This window comes from Thunnus albacares, chromosome 1, assembly GCF_914725855.1.
Source record: "Thunnus albacares chromosome 1, fThuAlb1.1, whole genome shotgun sequence".
Lineage (NCBI taxonomy): Eukaryota > Metazoa > Chordata > Actinopteri > Scombriformes > Scombridae > Thunnus > Thunnus albacares.
This window is the reverse complement of record NC_058106.1, coordinates 7,517,622-7,538,836: the sequence shown is the minus strand read 5'-3', so window position 1 is coordinate 7,538,836 and position 21,215 is coordinate 7,517,622. Positions and strand designations below refer to the sequence as shown.

Genomic DNA, 21,215 nt, shown 5'->3' with positions numbered 1-21,215 from the left:
ACAACTTTCAGCAAGTTTGTTTCGCAGTGTAGCAATTATTGTCATTCGCACCCCCCTTAGTGCAGGGAGGAGGGTCTAGCGACCTCCTCCTAATTACCTGAAGCGTCACTTCAAGCAGACTTTGTAATTTCCAACTACATTACAACCCCCTTGTTAGCTGCAGAAGGGTAGCAGAGCCTCATAATTCCAACATATGGTCGACAGGCATATGGAGGAGAATTTGTCAGCTTGTACTGGCCTTAAAGTCGAAGACCCCATTAACAGGAAAACAGGATCTACTAATCCTGTGAGATCTGTGCAATCCGTGCAAATGAATTATAATTCTAAGCATGGCCCGGCTTGCACAAATAAACAATAAACACAGTTTTAATTGAACAGTGAAACATAATTGTTTAATGAATAAACTTGTAGATCTAAGAATACGGCAGATATGTGAGAGATGTAGAATATCAACTTTTAATTTGATTACATGAATTGTTAATTATTTGAAATAATTATTCTTCAATTAAAACAAGAATGATGTGGTCCATTACTTTCCTGAAGACTAGAAGCAGAGGGAATTTCACAACTTTGGAGTTGTGACACACAAGAAACAAAATCAGTTAAATAAAATTAAAATATATATATGGTTTTTGGCTAAAGCTGCAGTAATTATTTTTTATAGTAACACTGAATTGAATAATGTGTAAGGGGGTGCTAATAGTGACAAACCCCTCAGTTCCACAGAGTCTGTGATACAGTGCCCAAGTTGGCTGAACACACTGCAACTAAAGAAAATGGACCAAACAAACAAAAATGAAGAAAACACCTCAACCAGTTGCATTCAGAGAGAAAATGCTCAAAAGTACAAACACAATAGAAGTTTCTGATAAAACTGATAAACACCTTGATAAATGGCTAACGCTACATGTAGCTTGTTTTGTATTTCTAGCCCACAAACTCATTTCCAGCCAGACAGACAAAGGCAGCCACTTGCTAGTCAACATAGTGGCGCATTTAGCAGCTAAAGACCCAGATATTCTTCTCAGGAGTTGGTGGAGACCAAAACAGAGCTGAAATGAGAATTCTTGGATTTGCATTTGTCAGGTGGCCTGAAACATGACTCGAACTGAACACTAGTGTTTCTCCATGGCTGCTGGATGTATAAATAGGCAACTCTTTGCTAACACATACACCATGAATACTTTAAGGGTTGATCATGTGTTGCATATTTTTCTGTAACCAAGTGGCCAAAAAAGAACTAATGCAGCTTTAATGTTTTTCTTGATGTTTTTCCTATTTCCTAAAAAGTTGACAATTTGGAGATGCATCTTCTCCCTTCAACAACACTGTACATTATTACCCATTCATAAACAAAGCAGTCAAAAAAATTCTATTGACAACAGACTAATACTGCTAATGAGATCAAACTTCACTCTGACTGGTATCCGCTCCTCCTGCACAGACACCACCTTTGCTCTCTACTTCCTCCCATTGTCGCACTGTACTCTGAGGGACGATCCACTAAACAATTAAAATGGTAGTCACCTCCTTTCTCAGTCATTCAGGAAAATGAAAGTCAGAGAGAAGTCACAGAAAGCCACACGTCTTATCCGACTGGCCCTTTTAAAGGAGGAACAAAAGGTCTTTCTCCTTCATTTCCCATTAACCTCTATGCTCCTCCGCACACAGGAAACATGGTGACCTCGCTGGCCCATGTCACATATCTCATCCGGCTGTGGGGACCACTTCCTATGGGGGATGGTGACATTCAATGAGGGGCTTTTCTATCTAGCTGTAGTCCTTGACAGATAAAAGGTGGGTGTTGATATTTGTCCCTGGTCTCACTGATACCGCATGGATACACTCTTGATAACCGAGGAGCTGGTAAGACATTGATGAAGTCTGGAGTGGAACTGACAAGCTCTGTAAGTGGATAACATCGTCAGGAGAACCAGTCTGTTACAGTCTGGATTAGATTTTTGATTATTCCACACAGGTAGGTTCACGCGGAGCAGAAATACATCAGCACACTCAGCATTGTGTGAACTCAATAGCAGACGTAATGCTGCATCTTTTAACATGTTCCATAATTACATTTTAATGCCTCCCAGTTTCACGTCGCTGCAGAGATTTGCTCATATGCAGCAGACCCCACCAACATCCGTTTATTTTCTGCTCCCTTTCCTGTGGGCTTTATTAGTTATCCACTGCTCAGCACACTTCCAGTAATCCACTGAGTCCTGCACAAATTCTCATTTCATTGCGATAAAGATGAAACACCACTGTAAAGAAACCGGTGATTTATGAATATGAGGCAAGAGAGATGAATGACTTATTGTTTGTTTGTCCAGAACATCTGAATCTTCCTATAATGCCACAGCACATGAAAACTTAACAGGAGGAAAACTAGTCACTGAAAGAAAAGCCTTTCAAGCAAACAACTGAGCATTCGTGAATGTTTAATTAATCGGTAGTGACAAAAGGGAACAACAATCAACAAAGAGACGCCGATTTCCATTTCTTATGCATTATTCACACTGGCAAATCACAGAGTGCTGTCAACTACCACTTTGCTCTCTACCCCATCACTATGGCTGTCCCTGCACTGACAAAACCCTCAGAGAGCTACAGTACATTTCAACTGAGATCCAAAACAATGAGCAGCAGGGATCAAGTTACAGAGTTCAGACAACAGAGTTCACTGTGTTTACATGGAATGCTTTTGCATTGTGTTTTGTTCCTTTTTGCTTCCACCGCAGCAGCAGCAGCAGCAGATAATAAGAATCAGGTGCAATGATCATGAGGAACTGCAGCTAAATCACCGTTACCTCAAAGAACTGACGCAAAGGCTGCAACCTACAGATGGGATTTACCAAGCATATTCTGTTACATACCTAACACCATCTGCCCTAGCATGTTATGTCAGCTTTGTGACAGGTAACAAGAGGAAGCTCGATGAGGAAACAGAATAACAAGCACATACCGCCCAACAACAGACCTCAGCACCCCTCGCTGAACTCCTCCAATGTCAAAATGGCATAAAGACACACTCTGATCTCCTTTTTGCTACTGATGGAAACATTTTCTACAAGACCCCTGCTGCTCTGGGGTCAGTGGCGAGACTTCCTGGAAATAAAAAAAAAAAAAAAAAAAAATGCAGTGTACTGATCTACTTATAGGCTCCTGCCAATCCTAGAAGAGCTTTACATTTGAATTATGTGATCATCTCACTGTGGTCATTTAAATGCATGGATGGAATAAGAATGTGAATATATGAATATATTTGCATACAGTGAAAAGTAAAGTGTTTGCAGTGGTTTGTGTACCAGTTTGTGGGGGCTTGAAGAACGGTAGCTTGTGGCAATTAGCATCAGTCAGTGTTGTCAGCATAAGTGACAGCTAACAGTTTGTGAGTGCACATGCAAACTCTCTATGTGTGGATGTCTTTCATTTGGCTTCCTCTGTTGCCTCTATGATAATTCTAAAACATCTGAATCTTGAATTCAAAAATATCCATGAGCAGACATTTTGCCAAGTATTAGCTCATGGGGGGATGTTGGGTACCTGCTCTGTATGAAAAGTGTCCTGAGATAACTTCTGTTATGATTTGGTGCTATATAAATAAAATTGACTTGACTTGACATTTCTACTGTGATGTTTGCCAAGTCTCATCTGCTGTGTTACAAAGAAAAAAAGCTCAAATGACCAATTTTAAATGCCTTTTAGGAAATAAAGTACCACACAGTAGTCCCTTTCCCACAGTTTTTGTCATCTATAAAGAATTATACTCTGAGCTTTCTAATCTTTCCATAAATATTTGATCATAGCGATCACCAGCTTATATCACATAACTGACTGTACACATGAAAATGTTAAAAGAATGCAATAAAAATTCCACATATTCCCAAATGGTCCACATCTTAAGAAATCGTGGCCCCACAAAGCGGAGAATAGCAATTTTTTATGCTTTCCAGAAGGGTGAGTGCTGTATCTACATATGCTGATGTTGCTGTAGCATGTCTGAAATGTGCTAATGGTGCTTTTTCAGTTTCAGATTCAAATGTCCCAATGTGGTGAGTTTCATTTCTAGTACACTGGAAGATTGTTTGGCTCAGGTTTTGCATATTTTTAGCTGGACTTTTTCTTCTTTGTGAGTGGGCTGTTTTGTTGAGGATGTAAAATAAGCATTAGGCGGCCCTGCTAAGTGTGTCTTGACACTGACGCCAGTTGTTCAGTTGCAGCATTGAGCTATGCAAGTTCTAGTGATTTGATTTGATTTATCATTCTTGTATTTTCATTTGCCGTGATACTCATAGCAGGCAAGCATGTAAATAGGAATACTCATTTCCTCTTGTTCTTATTCACTCATTATTTTTATGCAATAGCCCATTAGAGATCAGCCGTCTCCGAAATCTCACACACTGATTAGACTGCTGTGCGGCAGAGACCAGAAATGAGGTCTGTCTATTGTGACTCACCGACAGCAGACATTTCTGGAACAGAGGCTCGGTATGGGCCTTCAATGAACTGCGGCGGATTGTCGTTTATGTCCTGGACTTTGATGATGAACTCGGACGGCGGCTCCAAGGGTTCGTCTGTATCAGCATTAATGACCTGGGCTGTTAGTGTGTACTCAGCCTTCTCCTCACGGTCCAGCCTCTTCATGGCATGGATGTCTCCTGTTAGCTCATTGATGGCGAAGATAGTGCCTGCCCCCTCACCTGCTAGGACATACTTAATGTTCTTGCTTCCCACATCCAAGTCTGTGTGTAGCTGGAATGAAAAAGGAAAAGAAAAGAACAGACAAAAGTTAAAAGGTGCAGCAGAGTTCTCAATTTGATGTCACTGTGTAAACAGAGACGAGGGGCTGTAATGAACGCAAGTTGATATGCTCAGCAGATTCTAGAAGTTCTTTCCTTGTAAATGCAGGTAAGTGTACAGTGTGACTGTAATGTGTTTTTTGCTGCAGTGCTGTACAGCAACTGGTGTAGCCCGGACACTAAATGTGGCTCAACATAGCCTACACTTTGCTAAATGAGGCCCACAGGGGACAATAACTTTATAAGTAGCACAGGAAATGGACCTTAGCCTACATTGTTCCTCGTTATATATCGCAAATACATCACACAAACACACATTGTGGGAGATATTGCTCCCTACAGTCTGGAATTCACAAACTGAAGAGACTAGAAGTGCTTTGAATGTGCATTCCATAGTACGGTATCAACAGAAAAGTATCAGAATCCATGAAAAATTAAAGAGGAATCGCTGCACACAATGATTCATGCTCACAAATAACTAGCCCCAAAGTTACTGGATGATACTGCATGTTCCTCATTATTTTTGTAATTACAGTTTCATTAGTTCACTAAAGCTGCATTACGTGCAAGGCTGAGTGGTTGGCTCCCACTTGCCGCATGGGCAGAGTATAACTAATGAGCCTGACAATGCTACATAAGGCAGCTGAAACATCTGTGGACAGAAGAACAGGCAAAAGCCGCCGCTGTTTCAAGTTAAAAAGGTAATTTGGAAGGGCAGGAGGTACAACGGAGTGGAAAAAAGGAGGCCAAAGCAAATGAGAAACACCATGAGGGAAGCAGAAAACTTACTTTGGTTTTATTCACATAAACAGAGAATGTACTTCTTTTACTGTAAGTCACCTTACATATAAGCCTCTTGATCCCCAAGGTGAGTGACTTTCAGAAGGGAGGAAAGAGGCAGCGAGTAGAACATTTACAAATCCAGCTATGTTCAGTGTAGCTGTGACACAGTTGGCAGCCCTCTTCTTTCAGTTTGTATTTTTGTTAATATACATTCCCCTCAAAAACACACACAGCCGCATACACACGTACACACACAGCCAAGCAGCACAGGCATGCATCAAAACATCTGTATTCAGCAGCTTTAATTTCATTTCCTGCCACAGTGTTTCAATAGAGGTGCCTGTGGGAGCGTGGCCAGGGTGCAGAACAGCAAGGTAAAAATCTGTAGGTGAAAATCCTGACCTCTAAACCCCCCGCAATGTTTTTATAAACCAGCTTTTATGCATATACTGTCTCAGAGGTGTTGTTTGCAGACACTGACAAAGCACATTCACTTAAATTGTCACACCTTGCACTTTTGTTTTCCTAATTGTGCCATCATTTCACATGAATGATGTAGCTCATTAACACAAATGCCTCGCAACATCCTGCGCACTGAGAAACTCTTTAAATGAGCTCAAATTAATGATGGTCTGTCATTATTTTTTTTATCCTACGTGTGACTTTCTGTGCGTATCGGTATGCCTGCAGCTGGGCATACATGACTGCATGTGTCTATGTTTCCCTCATTGGGGGGCAAATTGACTATTTTAGCTTGCATATTGGTTTTGGTTATGCCATATATCGTGCATGTTTTAAGCAACGCGTCAAGGATTTAATCCTGGTGTGTTTTAGGGCTGACTTTCTTCTTCCTCACCTGGCACTGATACCGTCAAGTGGGATCACTTGTATACAAATGTATGCCCTATTATGCCAAAGTCTTGTATATGTCTGAATATGTGTTTATTCTTGACTTTTTCAACAGTCAAGAATCAACTAAATAAACTCTGAAATTGTAAGTCAGTCATGCAATTCCACAGTTCCGCTGACACTCGAAAAACTCAACTGTTTATAGGTGTTAGTGTAATAGTATGAATTAGAATATTAATTTGGTTTCACTATAACTAGATTGGACCTCAGTTTGCCTTCTTTTTCACCTTCTGCCAATCAATCAGACTTTATTTATATAGCACCTTTCATACAGGTTAGTTCAAAGTAAGACTACAAATATAAATATGATTGGAGAACAATGCACACACAAAAAAGAAAAGATAGTAAGTGAAGTAATAAAACTAGTGGATTAAAGGCAATAATAACACTTAAAAGCAAGAATACAATAATAAAAACTAAAATTTAAATAATGGTCATAAAACACTCCAATCGAAAGCCAGGCTAAAGACGTAGGTCTTAAGTTGACATTTAAAGATATCAACACTTTCAGCTGCTCTCAGATCCTCAGGCAGCAGCTTGGTGCATAAAAACTAAGCATTTTTGCCCTGCAATTTAAAAGCTAACAGACTTGCAGGATCTGAGGGTTCTTTCAAATTCATACATTGAAAGTATGTCAGTCAGATGGGCAGGACCATGTAGTGCTTTATAAAATAGTAATGTCATTACTCCTGATATCCACACACCTTTCCAGGGCAACTACAAAATCAAGAGTGTGGTCAAGTATCTGTGCCCGAACTGAGTGAGGATCATCAATTTTAGAGTGCTACATCTGTGCAAAGTTAGAGCGTAAAATAGTCATGAAATCAGTGGCAAAATAGTATCATTTAACTGAAATGGAAAAACAACTGTCAGAAGCTTGGATCTGACAGTGATGACACACAAAGCAGATGCTCCTAAAAACAAGTTTTGGTTAATAATTTCCACAAGAAGGGATTGGATTCTCCAAAACATCCAGACATGCTGCTTCATTAAAGTACCAAAAGTTAGAAAGTTGCTATTATCATGGCTACATGATTAAAAACAAAACCAACGTGTATCGACTGCACAACAGTCTTGTAACATTTAACATTACAATTAAGTTACTACATCGTGTAGCTGTCTAGGTAGCACAAGCCACTGTGCATTATAGCTGATAAGTTAACTAAAATTATAGGATGAATAAATCAACTTTGGCACATTGTGTACTTTCTTTTGGGTGGAAATAAAGTCATGCATTCAATCATCCCTGCTAGAAACTGCTAGTTTAACTCCACATTCCCTGAAACTTGAGCAGCACCCACAGCCTTCACACTCGAATGCACAAACGGTCATCAAAGAGTACCAGTGTGGTCCCTTCAATGTACGTACAAATTACACGACTTTACACTTTCAAATTGCATGCAGTGCATACGCCAGTCCCTCCCAGGGTAGTGATGTCAATATACTGTGATGCAACTTTCTTTTATTTTATAGGGTGATTTTTGGGTTATTAGGAGTGTTAAATGAGAATGGAAAGGTTAAAAATGGACTTTGTCGTATGCACTGCACGCAATTTGAAAGTGTTAAGTTGTGTTATTTGTATACAGATTGTGAGACCAGGTTGAGAATACAATTACTGAAGGGGAAGAAAAGTCCATCACAGGACCATGTCATTAAAGGAGTTGCCAGGGCAACTAAAACAGCACCAACAATCAGTGGCATTGACTGTGGCATTCAGGAAACAAGCAGACTATAATACTGACTGGAGTTGCAAAACAGCAATACTTTATTCTGGGCAAATGGATAAGGTTGTTTAGACACATACACCATTGTCGTGATGCCTATGCTTATTTTATATTTGAGTGGTAACAATGTTGAATAAAACACCTTGAATAATATTGAAATACTGAAATATTGAAATGAACATCAGCCAACATGTATAGTTTCATTCTACTTGTAACCAAAGTAAACACAGTGCCTGCATGATTGCATAAATGTAAAGAGTATCTATCATAAAGAGGAAATAAGACCGTCAATGAGTGCAGTGTGTGTATATAGGCTTGAGAAGTTATTACAAGTCTTGCCTTAGCTGCTGAAAAGACAGCCATCCATATGTATTTTGAAGCTGTGATTCAGAACAATGAAGGAAGCCTCGGTTGACTGAAGGAATTATACCGTGGCAGTACTTTATAGTGCTCTCTGCTTCCTACCAGTACTGTTGTACGTGTACACACACACACACACACATGCACACACCTCCATTTGCCAACCACAACTCCTACTCAGGGCTGCACGGGACTGCTTATCCTGTCAGCGGAGGAGGAAATATGTCAGTCCCTGCTGAAGATGAGCTTTCACGGCAATCACTTGAACAATCACTGTGTCCTAATGAGGAAGATTCTACAGATTCTACCCCACCACCACCCACCTGCCCTCCCGCCCCCGCCTCGAGCCCGAGTTCCACGTACTTAAGTGTAGCCCTACAGAGGGAACTAATGATTCTGCTCCTTGTCAAGGCAAATGGTAGATAGGACATGTGCTCCTCCTATGTATGTACCAGTAAGACTGGAGAAGGAGAGGGAGACTGAAGTGAGGAGCAAGAGGGAGGAGATGCTGTCACTGTGATGTGAGTTGTCAGCTACTGTCTGCTAGAACAGACGGCACACAGAACATTGGACTGCCTTCTCCAAATCCTACCTCAGTTAGTCCTTGGTACGGGTCAGATACTTCTTCTTTTGCTGGATTTAAACTGAGAAAATGCAGTTACACACATATTTGTACATTATTTGTATAATTTTTGCCTAAATGCAAGAGAATGTTTTCTTCAAATATGTTTGAAAAGTGGGAGTCGTATTATTTTCGAGGACTAGACATTTAAGTATTCACAGCAGCAATTGCTCTGTTTGACTGAAGCAATTACTGGTCCCTTGGTTACTTTATACAAAGAGAGTGTTGCATTATGGGTTATGTTTAGCCTTACTGTTGCTAGGCTAGTGAGTTTCTTCACTTCCATTTAAAGTGAGTCTTTTAAAGCTTCCCCTAAACGTGTTTGGTTTGTCAAGTTTCTGGGAGTGTCTGATGACTCGTGACGTGTTTTAATGAAAAGGCGTCATAAGCATCTCCCGAACCTCTTTACTACAGATACTGATATCACAACACCATTGTGTCATGACGAAGAGTTAAAAAGAGAAATAATTAAACAAAAAATCAGAAAACAGTCAGAATAAATTATTCCAGCTGCTTCCACAAGTGAGAGTATGAAGATAAAGAGTCAACAGCACTCGAAAACATACCTGGAAAAACTCTAACCTTCTCTTGGGATGAATAGTATTTCAGGGAAAGGACTTGTCAGATAAAGTGTTCTTTTTCCAGTCACAGGTGTTGGGAAAGGGAGGTAGGTTGTCTTAGATTTGATGACATTTAATGTAGCAAATAATGCAAACTGGCAAAGCCAAAGAGCAGCATGAAGATGTTCTGTATAATGTATTGCTGTGTTGACTCTAAATGTCATGTTTGGTGCGATCCTGATGTGGTGAAGATGATGCGCTTGTTTTACTAAGGTTGCATGACCAGACCCAGCGATGATACCAGGGGGGAAATGTCATGTTAACCATTAAATATTCAGTAGATTGCATGTTGTTATGTAAAATGAATGGGAACCCCAAGGCCATGCACTGTACGGACTAGTTTACATAGCACCTTTTGTAACAGCCAGATGTTGACCTTTTTCTATTCAGTTCAGTCAGTTATTATGGCCCAGTTTTCCTCATCAATTCAATGTGACCCAGTCTCACAGAACAAATCCAAAGAATTCAATCAAGAGGGCTTCATACTGCAGTGAGGGATCAACAGGGGGTAATTCATTGCCAAAACTGGTAAAATTAGAGCTATCATTTTTTTCCATCTGTACACCCTTAGGCAACTGTAGCCTAAATAGTTACTCCAGATAGATTCTGCTCAAACATGTCTGGAAATTAATTGTAGCTTCCTCCCATTTGTTGGATTTTGACTCTGTTAATTACACCTACATGAATAATCTGTAATTCTAAATATTGCAATAACATTTTGAATGTACGGAACAGATGGCGCGATGCATGATATATGATACACTTAGCTATTCTTGGGAACATTTTCCCTCCAGTCTGTCTCGTGGCACGTAGCGTTTTATCAAATTGGACAGGAAAGTTCCCTTCTGGTGTGAACCACAACAGACTTCATCGGATGAAACCATATAGTGAACATTGGTGGTGCTGGGAAGCCACATTGGACATGAAGAGTTTAATTCAGAAACATGCTGCACATTCTAGCCTGAGGTGTTGCAGGTTCTTCCATTTTTCAAAACACAAACGAGGCTAAATATAAAAGTGGTAAGTAATCACAGTGAAATGGCAATCAGCTTCATTAACTTTTACTTTTGTGGTGAGCAATTACTTTGCGAGAAAGACCATTCTCATCTGTCTTGCACCTGCCACAAAGGAATTAAATCCATGAGGATTTGTGGGCATCTGTTGAATAGTACAATAATCAATATTGCTCCTCTGAGAGGTTAAACACACTATTCATAGAGGCCAAAGAGGGGAAAGAATGCTTTGCATGTTTTCCTGTTCATTTATTATCACTGCAGCCACGCTTCCTTTATTGAGACAATGGGAAAGAGATGGTGTCATGACCCACATACAAGCAGAGGTGACGGTTTGTAATTGGAGCCAGCTATACTCAGAGTGTAGTATTTACAATCAGCACAGAGACTTCCAATGTTATACCTGCTCCACACACTTTTTTTCTGTTTTTTCTTTTATTGGATGGAGAACTGAGTTGATTCATCAGCAAGCTTTTCCACTTCCATTCTGTTTTATTTTCCTCTTGGACAATTGTGAATTAATGAGACAAAGAAAAAAAAATGAGGCAATTTGTTCTAGATTTGTGTGCAGTTTGTACCAAGGTCAATCAGGGCTAATGTGTTCTGTGTCCATCCCTGCACTTTGAGCAATGGCACATGTGTTGCATTCAGTGCCACTGGCGCATTATTGCTTCTGTAGAATAAGTCAACGTCAAAGCGACTACCTTTAGTACAAGAGGGCAACACAATTAGATTTAGCCACCCATGAAAAGCCTTTTGTTTGTGAGTGTGGATGCATGGGAGGATGCATTTTAATCATAGTAGGGTACAGTGTCACCACTGGGAGAGAATGGGAAATAGGAAAATAAAACAATTCTGCATAATGCGTCCCTGCTGTCGGCTACATCAGCTCTCACTTCGAGAATGACCTATTGTATGCAACCAATCTTCAGTATGGATTTTTGCCGCTTGCTCATTACATCCTGTTGTTAGAACAAGAGAGCATTAGACAATCAGTCTCTTCATGGGTGTGTGCCCGATGCAACTGTCAATGCCAGAAAACAAAGGTAAAAGAAAACATGACTTCTGGTAACAGCTTTGTCCATTTCATGGCAGCTCCACATGTGTTCTATGAAGAGCTCTGCAACCAGAATTAAGCCTTTGCAAGAAAAGCCTGTGATTTGAGCAAAACAAACAAATAAAAAAAAAAGAAAGAAGTGTTCTAAACAATAAAGAGACAGAGCCATGAAAAAGTGTAAATGAGCTTGGCTACGGGGGCTGTGGCGCACATGCTGCGTGTTAAATAGAGGGAGATTTTTTAGTATTAACCTCGACTACTGTCATTACCCTACCTGTGGGCCCAGAACTCATTGGTATACACAGCATGCTGAAGGTGGGTGTGTGCGGAGGGGTGTAAACCAAAACAAGCTTAATCAAGGAGCACAACAGTTTTCTCTTTCTTCTGTGCGGCTGACCTAATCAAATCAAGGAATGAGATTGATTTCACGAGGTGCAGATGGATCCCGTAGCAAGTCTAATTCAATGTGCCGGCTCTCCAGTATGATGTGTGTTTTCTCGGTCCAGATGGTGCTGCTCGGGTTTGTAATTCATATTTCAACATTTTACTCCCCCCTCTCCCACCTTTCTCTCCCGCCTTCTTTCTTTCACTCTCACAGGCTCGTTCACAGGCCTTTTTTTTTTTTTTTCTTTTTTCTTTTTGCTCATAGTTTAACCGCTGAGTAAATGAGTGTTGATGTGGATGACTATCACAAACTCATCTGTCAAACATGGGATCCTGTGATCTTGTTATATGTCACACACAACACATGCTGACTTGTGAGTTTCATAGTTGAGCTGTTGTAACTCATGTTCAGGAAAGTAAAGCAGAACAGTAGCTGGTATAGACTGATAGTGTACAATATTTAAAATTGGCATTAATGGGAGAAGTATTCATGTCCCACACTATAAAAATACTCACTTACAAGTAAAAGTCCCGTATTTCAAGTAAAAATACAGAAGTATTATCACTAAGATGTACTTCAAGTATCCAAAGTAAAAGGTTACTCCTTTTAGAATGTTACATTACTAAATATACTTTTATATTAATGGTCATTAACACTGATACACATATGTAGAACCAATTTTAACTATTTTATATACTGTTGGGTGGTTTAATTTATAGTAATACATCATATTAAGCTGATCATGTAAACTGCAAAGTAGTAACAAAATTTCACTGCAATACAAATGAATGTGGTAGAGTAAAATGTACAATATTAATTGAAGTTGAGTAGAAAGTACAGAGTGGCATAAAATGATAATACTCAACTAATGTACAAGTACCTCAAAACTGTACCTACATACAGTATCTGAGTAAATGCACTTAGTTACTTTTCACCACTGAAAACTGGCCTTGCCAAAGTGTGAGAACACAACACATGTACCACATGTGAGACTAAGGATTGAAAAAACATTTTAAAAATAGCAAACAAACCTGCAGGGGACAAGAGTCATGATCCTGATTGCCTTTGCATTTCAATCAGGTGTTTCATATGTATTTCAGAATACATTTTTACAGTGTGTATATATATATATATATATTAAAATACACACTCACTTAAAATACACAGCCACTTTGTTAGGAACACCTGTGCAGCTCTGCCATAAATTCTACTTTTACAAAGCTTATACATTTTCAGTTTTTGTTGACATTGTCAGAAAGGTGATAATTCTACTTTATGTTTATTATTGAGGTCATAGTGGATGCTGGTGGTGTACTGGAGTACATTATATTGAATGGTGTTGAATCGTAATATTTTGTCTACCCCATTAACATACATGAGGAACACAAATATAGAATTTATAGCAGAGCTGTTGTTTTGGTTTGCATTACATTACACAGGTGTTCCTAATAAAGTGGCTGGTGAGTGTGTGTGTATATATATATATATATATATATATATATATATATATATATATATATATATATATATATATATATATATATATGTGCGCAGATTTCCATAATAGCAAGACATGCAGTGGGGCTTATTCCTGCGGAAAAATGCAGATGTGCTCCACTGTGTCTGTTCGGGCTGTCAGAGTCATTGTTCTCAACCTGAGAAGCCTTGCAAATTAGCCAGTTTCAGTGCCAACTGCCACTGCTGGATACAGCATGCATTGCTGCGGAGTTGAAATTCCTGCAGGTATACACTACGTTTTCAGTATGGGGACTTGAATAATGGGCTCCGACAGCTTTGACTAAGTACTTTTGTTTGTCTTATCGCAAGTCTCCACTGTAGGCCCTTTCCTGGTACAGCGCTGCAGGCTATAGCGTTATGATATCAATAGTTAATGTGCAATAAATGCAGGTGATCGGTCTCATCTTTGTAACTTTGAATGCTAGTATCGCTCCATCATGTAGGGACAGATTTCAGATTTATGAGTAAGTTATGGACTGAGACCAACTGCTGCCCAAAAAAAGAAAAAAAAAAAGGATCATGACCTGTATGTGTAAAACATCTAAGAATAGGCGTACTGATCTCATCTCCAGTGTGATCACTATCCAGGCTACATTATTTTGACTAAGTATCTTTTATGTACATCAGTAGCTTATGCCAGTGTCCAAAGAAATACAAAGGCTTTGCATGTATCCGCTGCAGTTTTTCCACATTCAAAGCCAACATATCTCTCCGTGGAATACAGCTTTTAATAGGCAGGTACTGGAAAGCAGTATTTGCTCAGGCCTAAGAACAAAAGGCAGTATAAATGAGGGCTTCATTGGCTATATTAATAATCATCTGTGCCTTCTCCTTTGAGAGGCCTGTGATATCGAGTATCATTAGACATGCAAATAACAGCTCCATTTTCCCGTCCCTGGGATTAGGAAGGAAAGAGAGAAAAATGAAGAAGAGGCATGGCTGTGGCAGAAACAATTAAGCCATCCTCTTCGCGGAAGCACTTGGCAGCAAGCTTCAGACTGGTAAGGGGGACAGGAGGGGTCCTTTGGCTAGGCAGCATCGTCAACACGCTTGTCTGAGTGAATGTGCAATTGCGCAGAGCATCGCTTTAAGATGTCAGATCACCTTGGAGTGGACGGCAGCTACAAGAACAAGCACTCCCTCTGTGTGTCATGATGCCACTATACGTGTTTCACACTCTGTCTGGAGCACAGACCCGCAGACGAAGGGATAGGGAGGGAGAACAAAGGAACAAGGAGCAAAGAAAAAGTAGACAAGAGAGAGGAGACAGAGTCATCTGTGTTGTCGTATGCTGCGGACAGCGATGACATGTTCCTTTTATCCCTTCCCTCACCCCACGCGGGCAACCATTGAGTGCATTACCACTTCGCTCTGAGACAAAATCCCTCAGCCTTCCTCCGCCACACTACACAAATATCTAAGGCCTCTCTCACTTACATAATCACATCCCTTGGCTCAATGGGCCAACTTGTACATCCTGTTGCACCACTCCAAAAGCACAAAACTGAGAAGCAGCAAGAGAAATGATACCAAAGCCCTCCTGGAATGCTGCACTTGAGTTGAAGTACAACTAAATATTTTCATACACTAAAGTAAAAGTCATTTCCCTTCGGTGCTTGGAAAGGGGGAGTGGGCATGGAAATGGCCTCTCATAATCCATTTTCCTGATTCCCTTGTTACCTTTACTTCATTTCCAAGTTATTTTCATCTTTTCACTTTTTATTATCACATAAGTAGACACATAACAAAGCTACCAGAGCTGGAGAAAAAAAAAAAAAACAATCTTTGTCAGTTAAAAGGTTACCTAAAGAAGAGTAAGAAAACAGGTTAGGCCCAGAGGGTATTATGGCTGTAAGATCCAGCAGCTGAATTAAACGTGCTTTTTTTAAGATCAGTAAAAACAGGTAGTTTTTCTGTGTCAGCTCATAAAAGAGAATGAAAAAAAAAACCTTAAACATGCCTTATATCAATGAGAGTTGTGGGGAAAGCATGCAGCCCAATGAGTTCAGTCCGTCATACAGCACACGAAGACAAGACAGTGTGTCAAAAAAGTACACAAAGTCAAAAGTGACTGCCTGTAATGCTCACTCCCCCTTCCATTCCTCTCTATTTTGCTCCCTTTCCCTCTTTATCACTCTGTTCCTCCTCTCCTGCTCTCGCTCTGTGTCTTTTTCTGGAATCGCCCGTCGGTAATGTCAACAGAGATTTCACGGCACAGTGCCGGTGTATCAGCCGGGCTCACATTTCCCCTACCTGTGATTTACATCAGAGAAGAGGCTCATGGGGGATTTTCCATGCCAAGGGAAAGGGGCGAGGGGAGGGGGGGGTGATGACAGTGGTGGTGGAGGTGGTAGGCGGGGGTGGGGGGGTGTAGGATGGAGCCAGTACCCTGGGGCTTGACGCAGTAAGGCACTCTAACAATGGTGGCGTAGACCACCCGACTGAGAGATGCTTTTACTGCAAAGAGAACCTGCATGACTGCGTTCAGGCCCTGCTCCTTAAATGTCACCATCCTCCTTGCACAGCAGACAGGTCTGACTGAGTTATTCTGTATCATAGAAGTACATGTATTTGTGCACGGAAGCCTACATTTTTGCATGTGTGTATAACATGCATTTAACTTTTAACTGTATCTAGTGTTTTTCAAGGCTTTAATTTAGTAGCCAGACATAAAGGAAGACATACCAGTCTCTTTAATATTTTTTTTGATTTGGTAAAAAACAGCTCTGAATTAGGCATTTAGACCATTGTGTAACATCAAAAATTAGGGCTTTTTTGTGGCTCCTTAACATTTGTTCACACAGATTTAAAAAGAAAAAAAAATCCTGATTATCGAAAAAAACAAAAAAACAAAAACATAGATCGTATACATGAAATCAAATATAGGGAACATGTTCACTTTTCTTAGCTGTAATACTGACAGAGAGACACAATTTAAAATATTAAATAGGCTGCATTATACATCGTTATTGAGAGGCAAGCTGGGCTTTCCTCATTGTATTAAACTGATAGATACTTTATACTGCAATTGTACAAGCATGCAGACATTTTCAAAAGAAGTGATGAAATGGAAGTGATGAAGAGTGACCATCTCTTATTAGCAGTAAAGTGGACACTGTAAAAAATAACCATAATGCAAAACTAATGGAATACACAGTGAGAAAACAATATTTTATCCTTAAATTTTGGATTTCTAAAGATGCAGCATGAGTGGATGGTTGGTATGAGGATGTGTTGAGAATGCCTTTGGAGAAATTGATCTATACCCTACATGAAAATGTCAAGGCATTCATCAAGATATGGCAGCTTCTGAACTGGTTCTAAGTTTGTTAACATACCTGCTGTGTTTTTTTGTGTATTGGTGAAAATGTTCTGTATTTTGGACTGAATGGACACATTTTGGTTGTTAAATATCCAAATCCCAGTAAAGAGATGCGGAAAAAGAAGCATATTTTCTTCCTGTTATCATATCTAGCTGTGCAGATAGTTCTGGTTTTATTTGCTTTTGGATTTTAGAAATCCATCTCTAAGATTACTGCCTCTGTGCCGATACGATGGAAGTGAACAGAATTTTGTTTGTGATAATAATTTTATTTAAAAATTACGTTTCCAAAATTCAACATTAACGCCTCTTTCCAGAAACAATCTCCCTGTGACTTTGAATAATCCACAGAACACGCTGTCTACAGTTTGCTAGAAAGTAGATTCTCTGAAAACTGTTGACAGCCTCTTCTGTGGATTATCCACAATAGCAGGAGTTGCATAAAGATGTTGCTTTGAAATTTGTGCACAAGATTCACAAGTGGAATTCTTTTTCTTTTTTTTTTGTGAATTCTCAGGGACAATTACCTCAAAGCCTGGGCACATCAATCCAAAAATATCCAAAACCACTAAGAACTTTAGGATAAATATGGTCTATTATTGTTAATTTCCAAAAAACATTATTCAAATAATAAATGAATGATAAAAATGTGGATTTTTTTTCTGATGTCATGCCACAAATGACGCTGGCAGGCTAATATTTATCTTTAAACTGAAGCCCCAAATCAGCCTGATATTACTATGATTAAATATTCAATCCTAAGATGTATGCTGTATGAGTGTTTCACACGTTCAAGCAACAGAAGAGGGCACAGTTAAGTGAAACGTGTTGTGATGGTTGTCATGTCCGGAGCTAACGAGTCGGGACATGGCGTTGGTACGACATGCCATTTGTCTCCCATAATAAGACATGAGAGCTTGCAGACATTTGAAAGAAGTCAGCATCGCAAAACGACTCCTTCCTGGAAAGACACACGCTGAAGCTTGCCAGGAAGGCTTTTTTTTCCCTCAGTCAGTGTGTGTGTGTGTGTGTGTGTGTTTGTGTGTGCCTGAATGAATGTGTGCATACTTGCCTCGCTTGTGTGTCACAGATATGTGTGTGCATCCTTGCTTGCTAACATGTGTGGAAAACAGGCTTGTGTGTGTGTGTGTGTGTGTGCCTGTGTGTGTGTGTGTGTGTGTGTGTGTGTGTGTGTGTGTGCGTCCCTGTACAAATGCCCCCTCCCTATTACAGCTGACTAGTAGATGGATGCTGGCTGTCACACCTGCCTGACTTTGTTCCTGCCAGATGCGGAGGGGTCACGGGGAAAGCGCCCAAACACTCATCAATCTCAACCATTGTCCAACATTCTTTCGGCTCCGGCAACAGCTTCCAATATCCATTTAGTCGCTCCAGATGCTGGCAAAAACGCTTACATACACAGAAACGGGGAGGCCAAACCTATTGACCTGCGCTGTCTGCATGGGTGGATGACAAAACAAAGGACGTCACAGGATCAAGAATAATCTCTAAAAGCTTGTGACAAATAAAAAGTTCAACTTTGCATTTGCTCTGCAAGGTCGTCACCATCATTAGTCTGGCAGTAAAAGAAATTGAATTTGGTTGCTGCCCAAAAGGCTGCTGTCGAGTATGATGCTGTGAGCAAGTGCCAGTACACTCTCTGCAACCTGGGGTCTTTCATTTAATAACATCAAGCCGAATGGAGGAGTCACTTTGGGAGTAGAGTGGGAAACTGGAAACGCAAGGTCTAAAAGGACACGCGTATAAAACATAAGCAATCACATGACACATGCTGAGCACTTCCAGAATTTTGGAGCAAGGTGAATGGAGCTGCACTAAAAGTTTGGCTGCATGTAATAAAGGAAAAAAAAAAAAAAACATGCATCATTTTGTTCACAAACACATCACTTTTGCCATTTTGAATGCACCAAACTTAATTACATTTGAAACACACTCCTGGCCTCACACTAGTGCCACACAGCAAGAAAAGTAATTTCCATCATTCTGGCTTGTGCAGAGTTTTGTAGTTCCCTTGACAGGAAGCAGTACTTGAGTAGCCAATCCACTAATGGGCGGGAGGGATATGGAGATATAAACCTGACAAATAAATTTTTATCCTGGTAGAGTTTTTGCATCCTACTCCCACCCCTTCTTTTTTTTTTTTGTGGTATTTGAAATAAGAAATAGTGGGAAGACAGAAAGAGGAAAGTGAGAACCTTGATGCCGCTGAGCAAAGAGGCTGATGTGTAATGTCTTTGAGCATGAAGAATCATTCAAGTTGTGTTTATAGTTTGCTGGTCAGCTACTGTTGCTGTAGGTCATACTGCCATATTCCAGAAAGATGTTTTCATCTTTTTTTTTTTTTTTTTTTTTTTTTTTTTGACATAGCGTAGTTACTCAGGGTGCTAAAATGCTTTACAAACAGTAATGGTGTGAAAATACATCTCTCTCTCACACGCTCCCTGCTCTGTCTGCCTCTCTCTGTCTTCCTCTCAGCAGCATTTCTCTTAGCGTCTCGTCTACATCTTCGCCCCTCAGCTCTTTCTCTCCCTTTTTAATTCTCCCTCTCCTCCTCCGGGCCTCCTGAGGGTTGGGAAATAATGTACACAAACATAACAGGCGAACGGGAGAAGCGCTCATGTTGTTTACGGGAGGAAAAGGAGAGAGAGAGAGAAAGAAAAAAAAAAAAGAGAGAGGAAAAAATCATCACAGCGTGTGTTTCCATTCCCGCACCCACTTTAATTGTGAAGAAATCAGAAAGTTGGGAGAATTCATCTCAGTATGCAGATGCACTTTGATGCTGTCACTCACACGGTGTGGGGCTTTTGATTAGGCCCCGTCTGTGCACTGGAGGCTCATGACCACACTTAGCAAGCAGGAGCCATTAAAATCCCAGCAACTCTGGCTCCCCCCTCAGTCTCTCTTTGTCTTTCTCCTTCTCCCAACTGGGTCACCAACTGCAAGAGATTTGATAGTGAAGGTAACAGCACTAATAATTAATGCTTGTAATGTAGGGGGGTGGGGGTGGGGGGGTGGGGAGTTGAGGGGAGAGCAAGAAATGTAACGGAATAAGTAGAGTTCTGCAGAAAGAAACGATAATCTATATTTGACTGATCAGTCATGACACATTCTGAGGGAATCAGCTGACTTTATTTACTTACTTGAATATTTATAATTAAGGCCATTTTATACCTCTGCTCCTCTTCTCTACAGTTCAGATGAAAATATTGTATTTTTCACTCAACCACATATATTCGACAGCAGCTATTTATTTTACAAATTAATCATTTTCATCTAAAACGCGGATCCGTTTAAATGTGGTGCATTTTTAGAGCTTAAATAGTATCAAATAAGCTCCACCTCAACCTGCTACAACATTAAAATGCTACTAACACATTAATGCATCTATATTAATTTTCCAATATAGTAACATAACACTCATTCTGCACATAGACTACTTTTACTTTTGTGTTTGGAATAATTCTAAGTACATTTTACTGCTAGCACTTCTGTACTTTTACCTTTTTTTGTATCTAAAGTTATTTTGAATGCAGGACTTTTATTTTTAGTATTTCATAGCTTGTCTCATAATTACCTGAATCAGGTGTTTCCTCCAGTATCAAAAGCAACCCAGGTGTTTGTTGTCTGTGCGTCCACAGTGCAAACAGGGGCTGCAAGTAACTAATGTGGCGTGAATTTTATCAGTTGTGGGGACACCACAGCTAACTCACTGATTCCTGGTTGCAAAATCTTCAAAAATAGATTTTTTACAAATGGAAATGAGAAAAGGCAAAACCTTAGGAGTGACATAATGATTTGTTTGTTTGCTTTTGTTTTGAGAGTACTAAGGTTCAGAATGCTTTTTCAACATTGTTCTTATATCCCTGGTACAATGGCACTCTGTATCCATTCACGTAAAGATAGTTGTTGTGTGGACATGAAGGCAAAAAAACCCCCAAAAAACAATATTTCTGATTAGCCTAACTTATCCTGAAAATCGCAATATAACGCATGAGTAGCATGTGGTCAATGCCACAGGCCTGTAAATAACGAGAGTGAAAAGAAGCCCAGGGTTCACAGGGTTAAAAAAATGTTTGCGC

General features: G+C 40.0%; 1 protein-coding gene across 3 annotated transcripts in view; it reads right to left on the bottom strand.

Annotated features, from left to right (window-relative positions):
• cdh8 (cadherin 8) overlaps window positions 1–21,215 on the bottom strand; it is a 99,231-nt gene that overhangs the window by 57,787 nt on the left and 20,229 nt on the right. For all 3 annotated transcript variants that reach the window (XM_044364935.1, XM_044365110.1, XM_044365023.1), the window contains exon 3: window positions 4,461–4,755. In XM_044364935.1, the coding sequence (XP_044220870.1) occupies window positions 4,461–4,755 (295 nt within the window). The remainder of the gene's footprint in view (window positions 1–4,460; window positions 4,756–21,215) is intronic.